At 44.7% G+C, this 15492-nt stretch overlaps 1 protein-coding gene across 2 annotated transcripts in view; it reads left to right on the top strand.

Moving 5' to 3' along the window:
- The first annotated feature begins 1893 nt into the window (after positions 1-1893).
- LOC139563418 (EMILIN-1-A-like) overlaps positions 1894-15492 on the top strand; it is a 94902-nt gene continuing 81303 nt past the window's right edge. For both annotated transcript variants that reach the window (XM_071382072.1, XM_071382071.1), the window contains exon 1: positions 1894-2550. In XM_071382072.1, the coding sequence (XP_071238173.1) occupies positions 2402-2550 (149 nt within the window). In that variant the 5' untranslated portion in view covers positions 1894-2401. The remainder of the gene's footprint in view (positions 2551-15492) is intronic.

Here is a 15492-nt window from a genome sequence, read left to right as displayed (position 1 = left end):
ACAGAGGTGGTGTAAATGAGTCAGGTTTGTAGGTCTTCTTGCTCAAACACGCTTTTTCAGTTCTGCCCAGAAATGTTCTATAGGGTTGAGGTCAGGGCTTTGTGATGGCCACTCCAATATGTTGACTTTGTTGTCCTTAAGCCATTTTGACACAACTTTGGAAGTATGCTTGGGGTCATTGTCCATCTGGAAGACCCATTTGTGACCAAGCTTTAACTTCCTGACTGCTGTCTTGAGGTGTTGCTTCAATAAATCTACATAATTTCCTCCTGATGATGCCATCCATTTTGTGAAGTGCACCAGTCCCTCCTGCAGCAAAGCTCCCTCACAACATGATGCTGCCACCCCCGTGCTTCACGGTTGGGATGGTGTTCTTCGGCTTGCAAGCGTCCCCCTTTTTCCTCCAAACATAACAATGGTCATTATGGCCAAACAGTTTAAAAATTTTTTTTATCAGACCAGAGGACATTTCTCCAAAAAGTATGATCTTTGTCCTCATGTGCAGTTGCAAACCGTAGTCTGGCTTTTTTATGGCGGTTTTGGAGCAGTGGCTTCTTCCTTGCTGAGCGGCCTGTCAGGTTATGTCGATATAGGTTTCGTTTTACTGTGGATATATAGACTTTTGTAACTGTTTCCTCCAGCATCTTGACAAGGTCCTTTGTTTTTGTTCTGGGATTGATTTGCACTTTTCGCACCAAAGTACGTACATCTCTAGGAGACAGAAGGTGTCTCCTTCCTGAGCGCTATTATGGCTGCGTGGTCCCATGGTGTTTATCCTCTCTAGGGTATGTGGGACGCTACCGTCCCACCTGGTCAACATCCAGTGAAATTGCAGAGCGCCAAATTCAAAAACAGAAAAATCAGGGTTTGGGAACCTTTTAGAGTTTTCTATCCAAATCTACCAATTATATGCATATCCTAGTTTCTGGGCCTGAGTAACAGGCAGTTTACTTTGGGCACACTTTTAATCCGGATGTCAAAATACTGCCCCCTACCCCAGAGAGGTTAAACTTGCGTACTATTGTAGTACAGATGAATGTGCACCTTCCGGCGTTTGGAAATTGCTCCCAAGGATGAACCAGACTTGTGGAGGTCTACAATTCTTTTCTGAGGTCTTGGCTGATTTCTTTTGATTTTCCCATGATGTCAAGTAAAGAGGCACTGAGTTTGAAGGTAGACCTTGAAATACATCCACAGGTACACCTCCAATTGACTCAAATGATGTCAGCCTATCAGAAGCTTCTAAAGCCATGACATAATTTTCTGGATTTTTCCAAGCTGTTTAAAGGCACAGTTGATTTAGTGTATGTAAACTTCTGACCAACTGGAATTGTTATATAGTGAATTATAAGTGAAATAATCTGTCTGTAAACAATTGTTGGAAAAATGACTTGTGTCATGCACAAAGTAGATATCCTAACCGACTTGCCAAAACTATATATTGTTAACAAGAAATTTGTGGAGTGGTTGAAAAACAAGTTTTAATGACTCCAACCTATGTAAACTTCCGACTTCAAGGATTGCAACTGGAAAGTAAGTGTATGTAATCAACTTCCCAGTCTCTTTTCCACAGAGACTTTTTCAAAGACATCCCTAGCTAAACACACCTAACTCCTCAGTTATTTTTCAAGAACGCTCATCCGTTTGTCCAAGAGCAGATACTGTATACCGGTGCTGCGGTCAGATAAGTGACAGTAAATATAGACGATGTTCTAAGTCGGGAGTTGAATTAGCCCAACATGTTCTCAGGCACTGATCTAATGTCAATGTAGAATTTCCACTGACCTCAATTTGGGGAGTTTACGCTGGTCCTAGATCTGTGCAAAATATGCATATGTGCTGGATATGTAGCCTAGGGAGGGGTCGGGCAACGCACTAAAGGAGGGAGGGAAGAAGGAGAGAGAAGGGGAACTTGGTCAGGGGGAGCATAGTCATTCCAATTCTGCTGCGCTTGAAACTCCAGCTTCCTTCTTTGCTTCGCAATAACTAACTTACTAAAAGCTTAAACTTTTTCTCGGAAACTGTAGCTTATTTGAACGTCGGGAAAAACAACAGCAGGCTCACAGATCCGCCTCGGAGTGTCTTGGCACATTTACAAGAATTATAAAGTGAATAGCAGCTGCTTTTGGACATCATTGAAAGCAATATAAGTGCTATCAATCAGAGGACTATAGTATCAATGTTGAAGTGAAGACGGGTTGGAGATACTGTCTCACATCCCGCTGTAGCCTAACTATGGGTCGATAGTATGGACTTACCCGACTCTGGAGAGGGACAGTGCATCACGGCTGATCGGAATTTACTTCTCCGCTATTCGTGTGGAATAAAAGTTCATTAACAAACGGGAGGATTATTTAAGAGTTTCACTTAAAAGTTAGGTTTTGTTGTTTCGTGTGGAGGGATGGCGGGACCAGTTATGTTTATTTTCCTGTGGGTATTGACATGGTTCGGGGAAGTTCGGGGTGCTTCGTACCCGCAGCGGTATAATCTCTACTCCGGACAGACCCAGGCGCTGCCACAGAACGGAGTCCGGGCGGCAAGCAGACACAGGTAATACACACACAAAGACACACAGACACAAACAAACACACAACGCACTGACCTCACTCACTCTGATGTCAAACATCTGGGAGAAGCTGATGCTGATCCATTGACTATGTCAAAGCTGATTACTCAGCGAAGGATGCCAACTTGGTGAAAGGAGCAGGCTAAACATGTGTGTCTCATTTGGAGTGCAGGTGTAACACGATAAAGGAAATCAGTGTTAAAAAAACAATAGTTTGTGTTTAAATGACCCAGACCCGTTATTCTCTAAGAAACTGGGCTATTATATGTTATACTACTAAGGCGCTCCTTTCTTTTCTCTCCCATGTTGTCTAAACTATAAACATCAAAGAGAGTTCGCTGGAATAGTCTCTGTCTCTGTCTCTGTCTCTCTGTCTCTCTGTCTCTCTGTCTCTCTGTCTCTGTCTCTCTCTCTCTCTCTCTCTCTGTCTCTCTGTCTCTGTCTCTCTGTCTCTGTCTCTGTCTCTGTCTCTCTGTCTCTGTCTTTGTCTCTCTCTCTCTCTCTGTCTCTGTCTCTGTCTCTCTGTCTCTGTCTCTCTCTCTCTCTCTCTCTCTGTCTCTCTGTCTCTGTCTCTCTGTCTCTGTCTCTGTCTCTCTCTCTCTCTCTCTCTCTCTCTCTCTCTCTCTGTCTCTGTCTCTGTCTCTGTCTCTCTCTCTCTCTCTGTCTCTCTGTCTCTGTCTCTCTGTCTCTCTCTCTCTCTCTCTCTCTCTCTCTCTCTCTCTCTCTCTCTCTCTCTCTCTCTCTCTCTCTCTCTCTCTCTCTCTCTCTCTCTCTCTCTCTCTCTCTCTCTCTCTCTCTTCAATCCAAGGGGCTTTATTGTCATGGGAAACATGTTTACATTGCCAAAGAAAGTGAAATTGATAATAAACAAAAGTGAAAGAAACAATGAAAAAATAACAGTGAACATTACACTCACAAAAGTTCCAAAAGAATAAAGACATTTCAAATGTCATATTATGTCTATATACACAGTTGTAATGATGTGCAAATAGTTAAAGTACAAAAGGGAAATAAAATAAATGTAAAAATAGGTTATATTTACAATGGTGTTTGTTCTTCACTGGTTGCCCTTTTCTTGTGGCAACAGGTCACACATCTTGCTGCTGTGATGGCACATTGTGGTATTTCACCCAATATATATATATATACAGTGGGGAGAACAAGTATTTGATACACTGACAATTTTGCAGGTTTTCCTACTTACAAAGCATGTAGAGGTCTGTAATTTTTATCATAGGTACACTTCAACTGTGAGAGAAGGAATCTAAAACAAAAATCCAGAAAATCACATTGTATGATTTTTAATTAATTAATTTGCATTTTATTGCATGACATAAGTATTTGATACATCAGAAAAGCAGAACTGAATATTTGGTACAGAAACCTTAGTTTGCAATTACATAGATCATACGTTTCCTGTAGTTCTTGACCAGGTTTGCACACACTGCAGCAGGGATTTTGGCCCACTCCTCCATACAGACCTTCTCCAGATCCTTCAGGTTTCGGGGCTGTCGCTGGGCAATACGGACTTTCGGCTCCCTCCAAAGATTTTCTATTGGGTTCAGGTCTGGAGACTGGCTAGGCCACTCCAGGACCTTGAGATGCTTCTTAAGGAGCCACTCCTTAGTTGCCCTGGCTGTGTGTTTCGGGTCGTTGTCATGCTGGAAGACCCAGCCACGACCCATCTTCAATGCTCTTACTGAGGGAAGGAGGTTGTTGGTCAAGATCTCGCGATACATGGCCCCATCCATCCTCCCTTCAATACGGTGCAGTCGTCCTGTCCCCTTTGCAGAAAAGCATCCCCAAAGAATGATGTTTCCACCTCCATGCTTCACGGTTGGGATGGTGTTCTTGGGGTTGTACTCATCCTTCTATTCCTCCAAACACGGCGAGTGGAGTTTAGAGCAAAAAGCTCTATTTTTGTCTCATCAGACCACATGACCTTCTCCCATTCCTCCTCTGGATCATCCAGATGGTCATTGGCAAACTTCAGACGGGCCTGGACATGCGCTGGCTTGAGCAGGGGGACCTTGCGTGCGCTGCAGGATTTTAATCCATGACGGCGTAGTGTGTTACTAATGGTTTTCTTTGAGACTGTGGTCCCAGCTCTCTTCAGGTCATTGACCAGGTCCTGCCGTGTAGTTCTGGGCTGATCCCTCACATTCCTCATGATCATTGATGCCCCACGAGGTGAGATCTTGCATGGAGCCCCAGACCGAGGGTGATTGACCGTCATCTTGAACTTCTTCCATTTTCTAATAATTGTGCCAACAGTTGTTGCCTTCTCACCAAGCTGCTTGCCTATTGTCCTGTAGCCCATCCCAGCCTTGTACAGGTCTACAATTTATCCCTGATGTCCTTACACAGCTCTCTGGTCTTGGCCATTGTGGAGAGGTTGGAGTCTGTTTGATTGAGTGTGTGGACAGGTGTCTTTTATACAGGTAACGAGTTCAAACAGGTGCAGTTAATACAGGTAATGAGTGGAGAACAGGAGGGCTTCTTAAAGAAAAACTAACAGGTCTGTGAGAGCCGGAATTCTTACTGGTTGGTAGGTGATCAAATACTTATGTCATGCAATAAAATGCAAATTAATTACTTAAAAATCATACAATGTGATTTTCTGGATTTTTGTTTTAGATTCCGTCTCTCACAGTTGAAGTGTACCTATGATAAAAATGACAGACCTCTACATGCTTTGTAAGTAGGAAAACCTGCAAAATCGGCAGTGTATCAAATACTTGTTCTCCCCACTGTATATATATATAGGAGTTTATCAAATTTAGATTTGTTTTCGAATTCTTTGTGGGTCTGTGGAATCTGAGGGAAATATGTGTCTCTAATATGGTCATACATTTGGCAGGAGGTTAGGACGTACAGCTCTGTTTCCACAACATTTTGTGGGCATTGTGCACATAGCCTGTCTTCTCTTGAGAGCCAGATCTGACTACGGCATCCTTTCTCAATAGCAAGGCTTTGCCCACTGAGTCTGTACATAGTCAAAGTTTCCTTAATTTTGTGTCAGTCTCAGCTTGGCAAATGTGTTGTTACCTACCCTTACCACCAGGGGGTGGCCTGTCAGGTAGTCCAGGGTCCAGTTGCAGAGGGAGGTGTTTAGTCCCAGGGTCCTTAGCTTAGTGATGATCTTTGAGGGCACTATGCTGTTGAACGCTGAGCTGTAGTCAATGAACAGCATTCTCACATAGGTGTTCCTCTTGTCCAGGTGGGAAAGGGCAGTGTGGAGCGCAGAAGATATTGTGTCGTCCGTGGATCTATTGGGGCTTGTAGTGGGTCCAGTGTTTCTGATGGTGTTGACGTGAGCCATGACCAGCCTTTCAAAGCACGTCATGACTACAGACGTGTGTGCTACGGGTTAGTCTTTTAGGCAGCTTACCTTGGTGTTCTTGGGAATCAATCACCACCTTCCGGAGACACCTGAAACCCCACCTCTTTAAGGAATACCTAGGATAGGATAAAGTAATCCTTCTAACCCCCCCCCCCCCTTAGAGTTAGATGCACTATTGTAAAGTGGTTGTTCCACTGGACATCATAAGGTGAATGCACCAACTTGTAAGTCGCTCTGGATAAGAGCGTCTGCTAAATGACTTAAATGTAAATGTAAATGTCTGCTTTAAAGTTGTTGGTATTACAGACTCGGTCAGGGACAGGTTGAAAATGTCAGTGAAGACACTTGCCAGTTGATCAGCGCATGCTCGGAGCACACGTCCTGGTAATCCATCTGGCCCCGCGGCCTTGTGAATGTTGACCTGCTTAAAGTTCTTACTCACATCGGCTACGGAGAGCATGCATGCTTCAGTGTTTGCCTCAAAGTGCGCATAGAAGTTATTAAGCTCGTCTGGTAGGCTCGTGTCACTGGGCAGCTCGCGGCTGTGCTTCCCTTTGTAGGCCGTAATAGTTTGCAAGCCCTGTCACATCCGACGAGCGTCGGAGCCAGTGTTGTAGGATTCAATCGTAGTCCTGCATTGACACTTTGCCTGTTTAATGGTTCGTCGGAGGGCATTGCGGGATTTATTATAAGCGTCCGAGTTGGAGTCCTGCTCCTTGAAAGCAGCAGCTCTAGCCTTTAGCTCAGTGAGGATGTTGTCTGTAATCCATGGCTTCTGGTTGGGGTGTGTACGTACGGTCACTGTGGGGACGATGTCATCGATGCACTTACTGATGAAGCCAGTGACTGATTTGGTGTACTCCTCAATGCCATCGGAAGAACTCTGGAACACATTCCAGTCTGTGCAAAACAGTCCTGTAGTTTAGCATCTGCGTCATCTGAGCGAGTCACTGGTACTTCCTGCTTTAGTTTTAGCTTGTAAGCAGGAATCGGGAGGATAGAATTATGGTCAGATTTGCCAAGTGGAGGGCGAGGGATAGCTTTGTATATATCTCTGTGTGGAGTAAAGGTGGTCTAGAGTTTTTTTCCCTCTGGTTGGACATGTAACCTGCTCGTAGAAATTAGGTAAAACGGATTAAAGTCCCCGGCCAATAGGAGCGCCGCCTCTGGATGAGCATTTTCTTGTTTTCTAAAGGCCTTATAGAGCTCGTTGAAGGCTATTCTCACTGAGTCTGTACATACTCAAAGCTTTCCTTAAGTTTGGGTCAGTCACAGTGGTCAGGTATTCTAGCATTCTAGTTTGCACTGTTTTTTTGTATTTTTTTCCCCAATGTGTCTAGTAATCATGATTTATCTCCATCTCTTCATTCAAAGACTCAATCATGGACACTATTACTTACAGTTGTGGCTGCTTTGCGTGATGTGTTGTTGTCTCGACCTTCTTGCCCTTTGTGCTGTTGTCTGTTCCAAATATTGTTTGTACCATGTTGTGTTGCTACCATGCTGTGTTGTCGTGTGTTGCTGCCTTGCTATGTTGTTGTCGTAGGTCTCTCTTTATGTAGTGGTGTGTTGTCTCTCTTGTCGTGATGTGTGTTTTGTCCTATATTTACATCTTTTTTTTTCTATTTACATTTTTTAAAATAAATAGCTTGTGTTTGTGAACAGAGCCCCAGGACCAGCTTGCTTAGGGGACTCTTCTCCAGGTTCATCTCTCTGTAGGTGATGGCTTTGTTAAGGAAGGTCTGTCTCTCCTGTCTGTCTGTCTGTCTGTCTGTCTGTCTGTCTGTCTGTCTGTCTGTCTGTCTGTCTGTCTGTCTGTCTGTCTGTCTGTCTGTCTGTCTGTCTGTCTGTCTGTCTGTCTGTCTGTGTAGCTGAGAGTGAGACTAAATGTAACACAGATGAGCAGTCCTTCCCTCATCCAAATGTTCCATGAAAACAGCGTCTCCCCTCCCACTCACTGAGGGAGCTTACAGGAGCTCTAGGGAGGAATCATAGTGTCTAGTAACACCAGTGAATCACACGTGCACACACACACACACACACACACACACATCCTCTCTTTCGCTGTCCCTCGATGTCCCCACTCCCTCTCCCTTTCTCTCTCCATCCCTTTCTCTCTCCCTCTCCATCCCTTTCAATTCAATGCGAGGGCTTTATTGGCATGGAAACAAATGGGGTCTCACACGCACGCACACACACACACACACACACACACCCACGTACGCACCCGCCCACACATGCACGCACGCACGCACACACACACACACACACCAACCCACAGATATGTCTAGGTTATTGCCAGTTTAGTGTTGGGTGTGGTGAAGCGTAAGGAAGAGTTCCTCCCAGCCATGACGTACTGTAGGAGTTCCCCGTCATCAGTAGGAGTTCCCCCGTCATCAGTAGGGGTTCCCCTCATCAGTAGGGGTTCCCCGTCATCAGTAGGGGTTCCCCGTCATCAGTAGGGGTTCCCCCATCATCAGTAGGGGTTCCACCGTCATCAGTAGGGGTTCCACCGTCATCAGTAGGGGTTCCCCGTCATCCGTAGGGGTTCCCCCGTCATCAGTAGGGGGTTCCCCCGTCATCAGTAGGGGTTCCACTGTCATCAGTAGGGGTTCCCCGTCATCATTAGGAGTTCCCCCGTCATCAGTAGGAGTTCCCCCGTCATCAGTAGGGGTTCCACCGTCATCAGTAGGGGTTCCCCGTCATCAGTAGGAGTTCCCCCGTCATCCGTAGGGGTTCCACCGTCATCAGTAGGGGTTCCCCGTCATCAGTAGGAGTTCCCCCATCATCAGTAGGGGTTCCCCCGTCATCAGTAGGGGTTCCCCCGTCATCAGTAGGGGTTCCCCTGTCATCAGTAGGGGTTCCCCCGTCATCAGTAGGAGTTCCCCCGTCATCAGTAGGGGTTCCCCCGTCATCAGCAGGGGTTCCCCCGTCATCAGTAGGAGTTGACATATCTTATAACAAAGAGTTCAAACAGGCTAGAAAGGCCTGGCTCCCAGACTCAGCTTACTGCACCCCAAACAGGTTAAAAAGCCCTAGTGACCAGACTCAGCTTACTGCACCCCAAACAGGTTAAAAAGCCCTAGTGACCAGACTCAGTTTACTGCACCCCAAACAGGTTAAAAAGCCCTCGTGACCAGACTCAGCTTACTGCACCCCAAACCGGCTAGAAAGGCCTGGCTCCCAGACTCAGTTTACTGCACCCCAAACAGGTTAAAAAGCCCTAGTGACCAGACTCAGCGTACTGCACCCCAAACAGGCTAGAAAGCCCTAGTGACCAGACTCAGCTTACTGCACCCCAAACAGGTTAAAAAGCCCTCGTGACCAGACTCAGCTTACTGCACCCCAAACCGGCTAGAAAGGCCTGGCTCCCAGACTCAGTTTACTGCACCCCAAACAGGTTAAAAAGCCCTAGTGACCAGACTCAGCGTACTGCACCCCAAACCGGCTAGAAAGCCCTAGTGACCAGACTCAGTTTACTGCACCCCAAACAGGTTAAAAAGCCCTAGTGACCAGACTCAGCTTACTGCACCCCAAACAGGTTAAAAAGCCCTCGTGACCAGACTCAGCTTACTGCACCCCAAACCGGCTAGAAAGGCCTGGCTCCCAGACTCAGTTTACTGCACCCCAAACAGGTTAAAAAGCCCTAGTGACCAGACTCAGTTTACTGCACCCCAAACAGGTTAGAAAGCCCTAGTGACCAGACTCAGTTTACTGCACCCCAAACAGGTTAAAAAGCCCTAGTGACCAGACTCAGCGTACTGCACCCCAAACCGGCTAGAAAGGCCTGGCTCCCAGACTCAGTTTACTGCACCCCAAACAGGTTAAAAAGCCCTAGTGACCAGACTCAGCGTACTGCACCCCAAACCGGCTAGAAAGGCCTGGCTCCCAGACTCAGTTTACTGCACCCCAAACAGGTTAAAAAGCCCTAGTGACTAGACTCAGTTTACTGCACCCCAAACAGGTTAAAAAGCCCTAGTGACTAGACTCAGTTTACTGCACCCCAAACAGGTTAGAAAGCCCTAGTGACCAGACTCAGTTTACTGCACCCCAAACAGGTTAGAAAGCCCTAGTGACCAGACTCAGTTTACTGCACCCCAAACAGGTTAAAAAGCCCTAGTGACCAGACTCAGCGTACTGCACCCCAAACAGGCTAGAAAGGCCTGGCTCCGAGACTCAGTGTTTCTCAACTCCAGTCCTTGAGTACACATCACACTATGAGCCCCGGACAAGGCACAACTGATTCAACATATCAATTAATCATCAAGTCCTCAATGACTTGAATCAGGTGTTTTTGTCCGGATCTACAACAAAAAAATGTGTGCTGTTGGCGTACTGGAGGACTGAAGCTGGGGAAACACTGCCCTATCACTACAATAACACACAAGCCCATACTAAATGTGTATTAACTATATGGTACATAGCTCACTTTGATTTGCTTGGGAATTGACTGTAGGTTCGTTCCACCGATTCAGTGCATCTTGAGAAGTGTAACTCACTTTAACATTCGGTCATAAAGAGCACATGTTCAACATTTTACCATCTCATCTCAAAAACATTTTACCATCTCAAGAGGTTAAAGAAAAACCTATTACGTGCCAAATAAAGTAACATAGTTGACCGTAACAGGGTTGACAATTTAAATCAGCCATAAATTCCCTTGTGAAAGGAGGAATGGAAGCTTGGTATTCAACACCATAGTCCCCTCCAAGCTCATCACCTACCTAGGGACCCTGGGACTGAATCTCTCACTCTGCAACTGGATCCTGGACGTCCTGACGGATCGGCCTAAGGTGGTGAGGGTAGGCAACAACACCTACTCCACACTGACCCTCAACATAGGGGCCCCTCCTGCGCTCCCTGTTAACCCACGATGCGCATGGCCATTCACAACTCCAACACCATCATCGATGGTGGACTTAGCAGTGTGGTGCCAGGACAACAACCTCTCCCTCAACGTCACTAAGACCAAGGAGCTGATCGTGGACTATAGGAGAAAGAGGGGAGAGCACGCCCCCATTCCACATCAACAGGGCTGTTGTGAAGCGGGTCGAGAGCTTCAAGCTCCTTGGCATCCACATCACTAAGGACTTAACATGGTCCACACACTATACACCAGCACAGTCATGAAGAGGGCACGGCAGTGCCTCTTCCCCCCCTCAGGAGGCTGAAAATAATTAGCATGGGTCCTCAGATCCTCATAAAGTTCTATTGCTGCACCATCGAGAGCATCTTGACTGGCTGCATCACCGCTTGGTATGGGAATTGCACCGCCCTTGAATGCAAAGTGATATAAAGGGTGATGCGGACAGCCCAGTACATCACTGGGACCGAGCTCCCTGCCATTCAGGATCTCTATATCAGGCGGTGTCAGGGAACAGCCTGGAAAAATGTCAAAGACTCCAGCCACGCAAGCCATAGACTGTTCACTCGGCTACCGTCCGGCAAAAGGTACCGGAGCATTGGCTCTCGGATGAACAGGCACCGAGACACTTCTACCCCTGAGCCAGACTTCTATATAGTCAATTAAAACCTCTTAAGGATCAGCGCTTTAATTTTTTTTTGCCTAAAATGACATAGCCAAATATAACTGCCTGTAGCTCAGGCCCTGAAGCCTGTATTTTATTGATACCATTTGAAAGGAAACTTTGAAGTTTGTGGAAATATGAAAGGAATGTAGGAGAATATAACACATTAGATCTGGTAAAAGATAATACAAAGAAAAAAACAACAGTTTTTTGTATTTTTTTTGTATCATCATCTTTGAAATACAAGAGAAAGGTCATAATGTATTATTCGAGCCCATGTGCAGTTTATATTTCGGCCACTAGATGGCAGAAGTGTTTGTGCAAAGTTTTAGACTGATCCAATGAACCATTGCATTTCTGTTCAAAATGTTGTATCAAGACTGCCCAAATGTGCCTAATTTCTTTATAACTTTGCACTCTCTTCAAACAATAGCATGGTATTCTTTCACTGTAATAGCTACTGTAAATTGGACAGTGCAGTTAGATTAACAAGAATTTAAGCTTTCTGCCAATATCAGATATGTCTATGTCCTGGGAAATGTTGTTGTTACATACAACCTCATGCTAATCGCATTAGCCTACGTTAGCTCAACCATCCCGCAGGGGACCCACCGATCCTGAAGAAGCACAAACTATCTGCACTGACCCTACGCACACTCTCTAGACTTTATATACACACCATATGCACTCTCACTAGACTTTATATACACACCATATACACACTCACTAGACTTTATATACACACCATATGCACACTCACTAGACTTTATATACACACCATATACACACTCACTAGACTTTATATACACACCATATACACACTCTCTAGACTTTATATACACACCATATACACACTCTCTAGACTTTATATACACACCATATACACACTCACTAGACTTTATACACACACCATATACACACTCACTAGACTTTATATACACACCATATGCACACTCACTAGACTTTATATACACACCATATACACACTCACTAGACTTTATATACACACCATATACACACTCACTAGACTTTATATACACACCATATACACACTCACTAGACTTTATATACACACCATATACACACTCACTAGACTTTATATACACACCATATACACACTCACTAGACTTTATATACACACACCATATACACACTCACTCATAGACACTACACTGTCACAAATCCCTCACACATTCAAACACTAAATACGCACGCACACACGCACACACACACATAACACACATTCCTAAATACCGACACAACAAACATAGAAACACACACACTTTTACACTCATCATTTGCTGCTGCTACTCTGTTCTTTATTTTACTCTTATTATTATCTATCCTGATGTCTAGTCACTTTACCCTGCCTTCATGTACATATCTACCTCAAATACCTTATTATTATCTATCCTGATGTCTAGTCACTTTACCCTGCCTTCATGTACATATCTACCTCAAATACCTTATTATTATCTATCCTGATGTCTAGTCACTTTACCCTGCCTTCATGTACATATCTACCTCAAATACCTTATTATTATCTATCCTGATGCCTAGTCACTTTACCCTGCCTTCATGTACATATCTACCTCTAATACCTTATTATTATCTATCCTGATGCCTAGTCACTTTACCCTGCCTTCATGTACATATCTACCTCAAATACCTTATTATTATCTATCCTGATGTCTAGTCACTTTACCCTGCCTTCATGTACATATCTACCTCAAATACCTTATTATTATCTATCCTGATGCCTAGTCACTTTACCCTGCCTTCATGTACATATCTACCTCAAGTACATTGCATCTCTGCAAATTGATCTGGTACTGGTACCCCCTGTACATAGCTCCACATTGATCTGGTACATTATAACCTTAACCACTAGGGCTAGAAAGACTAACCTTAACCACTAGGGCTAGAAAGACTAACCTTAACCACTAGGGCTAGAAAGACTAACCTTAACCACTAGTGGGAGAAAGACTAACCTTAACCACTAGTGGGAGAAAGACTAACCTTAACCACTAGTGGGAGAAAGACTAACCTTAACCACTAGTGGGAGAAAGACTAACCTTAACCACTAGTGGGAGAAAGACTAACCTTAACCACTAGTGGGAGAAAGACTAACCTTAACCACTAGTGGGAGAAAGACTAACCTTAACCACTAGTGGGAGAAAGACTAACCTTAACCACTAGTGGGAGAAAGACTAACCTTAACCACTAGTGGGAGAAAGACTAACCTTAACCACTAGGGCTAGAAAGACTAACCTTAACCACTAGGGCTAGAAAGACTAACCTTAACCACTAGTGGGAGAAAGACTAACCTTAACCACTAGTGGGAGAAAGACTAACCTTAACCACTAGTGGGAGAAAGACTAACCTTAACCACTAGTGGGAGAAAGACTAACCTTAACCACTAGTGGGAGAAAGACTAACCTTAACCACTAGTGGGAGAAAGACTAACCTTAACCACTAGGGCTAGAAAGACTAACCTTAACCACTAGGGCTAGAAAGACTAACCTTAACCACTAGTGGGAGAAAGACTAACCTTAACCACTAGTGGGAGAAAGACTAACCTTAACCACTAGGGCTAGAAAGACTAACCTTAACCACTAGTGGGAGAAAGACTAACCTTAACCACTAGGGCTAGAAAGACTAACCTTAACCACTAGTGGGAGAAAGACTAACCTTAACCACTAGTGGGAGAAAGACTAACCTTAACCACTAGGGCTAGAAAGACTAACCTTAACCACTAGTGGGAGAAAGACTAACCTTAACCACTAGGGCTAGAAAGACTAACCTTAACCACTAGTGGGAGAAAGACTAACCTTAACCACTAGGGCTAGAAAGACTAACCTTAACCACTAGTGGGAGAAAGACTAACCTTAACCACTAGTGGGAGAAAGACTAACCTTAACCACTAGTGGGAGAAAGACTAACCTTAACCACTAGTGGGAGAAAGACTAACCTTAACCACTAGTGGGAGAAAGACTAACCTTAACCACTAGTGGGAGAAAGACTAACCTTAACCACTAGTGGGAGAAAGACTAACCTTAACCACTAGTGGGAGAAAGACTAACCTTAACCACTAGTGGGAGAAAGACTAACCTTAACCACTGGTGGGAGAAAGACTAACCTTAACCACTAGTGGGAGAAAGACTAACCTTAACCACTAGTGGGAGAAAGACTAACCTTAACCACTAGTGGGAGAAAGACTAACCTTAACCACTAGTGGGAGAAAGACTAACCTTAACCACTAGTGGGAGAAAGACTAACCTTAGCCACTAGTGGGAGAAAGACTAACCTTAACCACTAGTGGGAGAAAGACTAACCTTAACCACTAGTGGGAGAAAGACTAACCTTAACCACTAGTGGGAGAAAGACTAACCTTAACCACTAGGGCTAGAAAGACTAACCTTAACCACTAGTGGGAGAAAGACTAACCTTAACCACTAGGGGGAGAAAGACTAACCTTAACCACTAGTGGGAGAAAGACTAACCTTAACCACTAGGGGGAGAAAGACTAACCTTAACCACTAGTGGGAGAAAGACTAACCTTAACCACTAGGGCTAGAAAGACTAACCTTAACCACTAGGGCTAGAAAGACTAACCTTAACCACTAGGGCTAGAAAGACTAACCTTAACCACTAGTGGGAGAAAGACTAACCTTAACCACTAGTGGGAGAAAGACTAACCTTAACCACTAGGGCTAGAAAGACTAACCTTAACCACTAGGGCTAGAAAGACTAACCTTAACCACTAGTGGGAGAAAGACTAACCTTAACCACTAGTGGGAGAAAGACTAACCTTAACCACTAGTGGGAGAAAGACTAACCTTAACCACTAGTGGGAGAAAGACTAACCTTAACCACTAGTGGGAGAAAGACTAACCTTAACCACTAGGGCTAGAAAGACTAACCTTAACCACTAGTGGGAGAAAGACTAACCTTAACCACTAGTGGGAGAAAGACTAACCTTAACCACTAGTGGGAGAAAGACTAACCTTAACCACTAGTGGGAGAAAGACTAACCTTAACCACTAGTGGGAGAA

Source organism: Salvelinus alpinus, chromosome 34 (assembly GCF_045679555.1).
Source record: "Salvelinus alpinus chromosome 34, SLU_Salpinus.1, whole genome shotgun sequence".
NCBI lineage: Eukaryota > Metazoa > Chordata > Actinopteri > Salmoniformes > Salmonidae > Salvelinus > Salvelinus alpinus.
The sequence above is the reverse complement of the archived record's forward strand: the minus strand, read 5'-3'. Positions and strand labels throughout refer to the sequence as shown.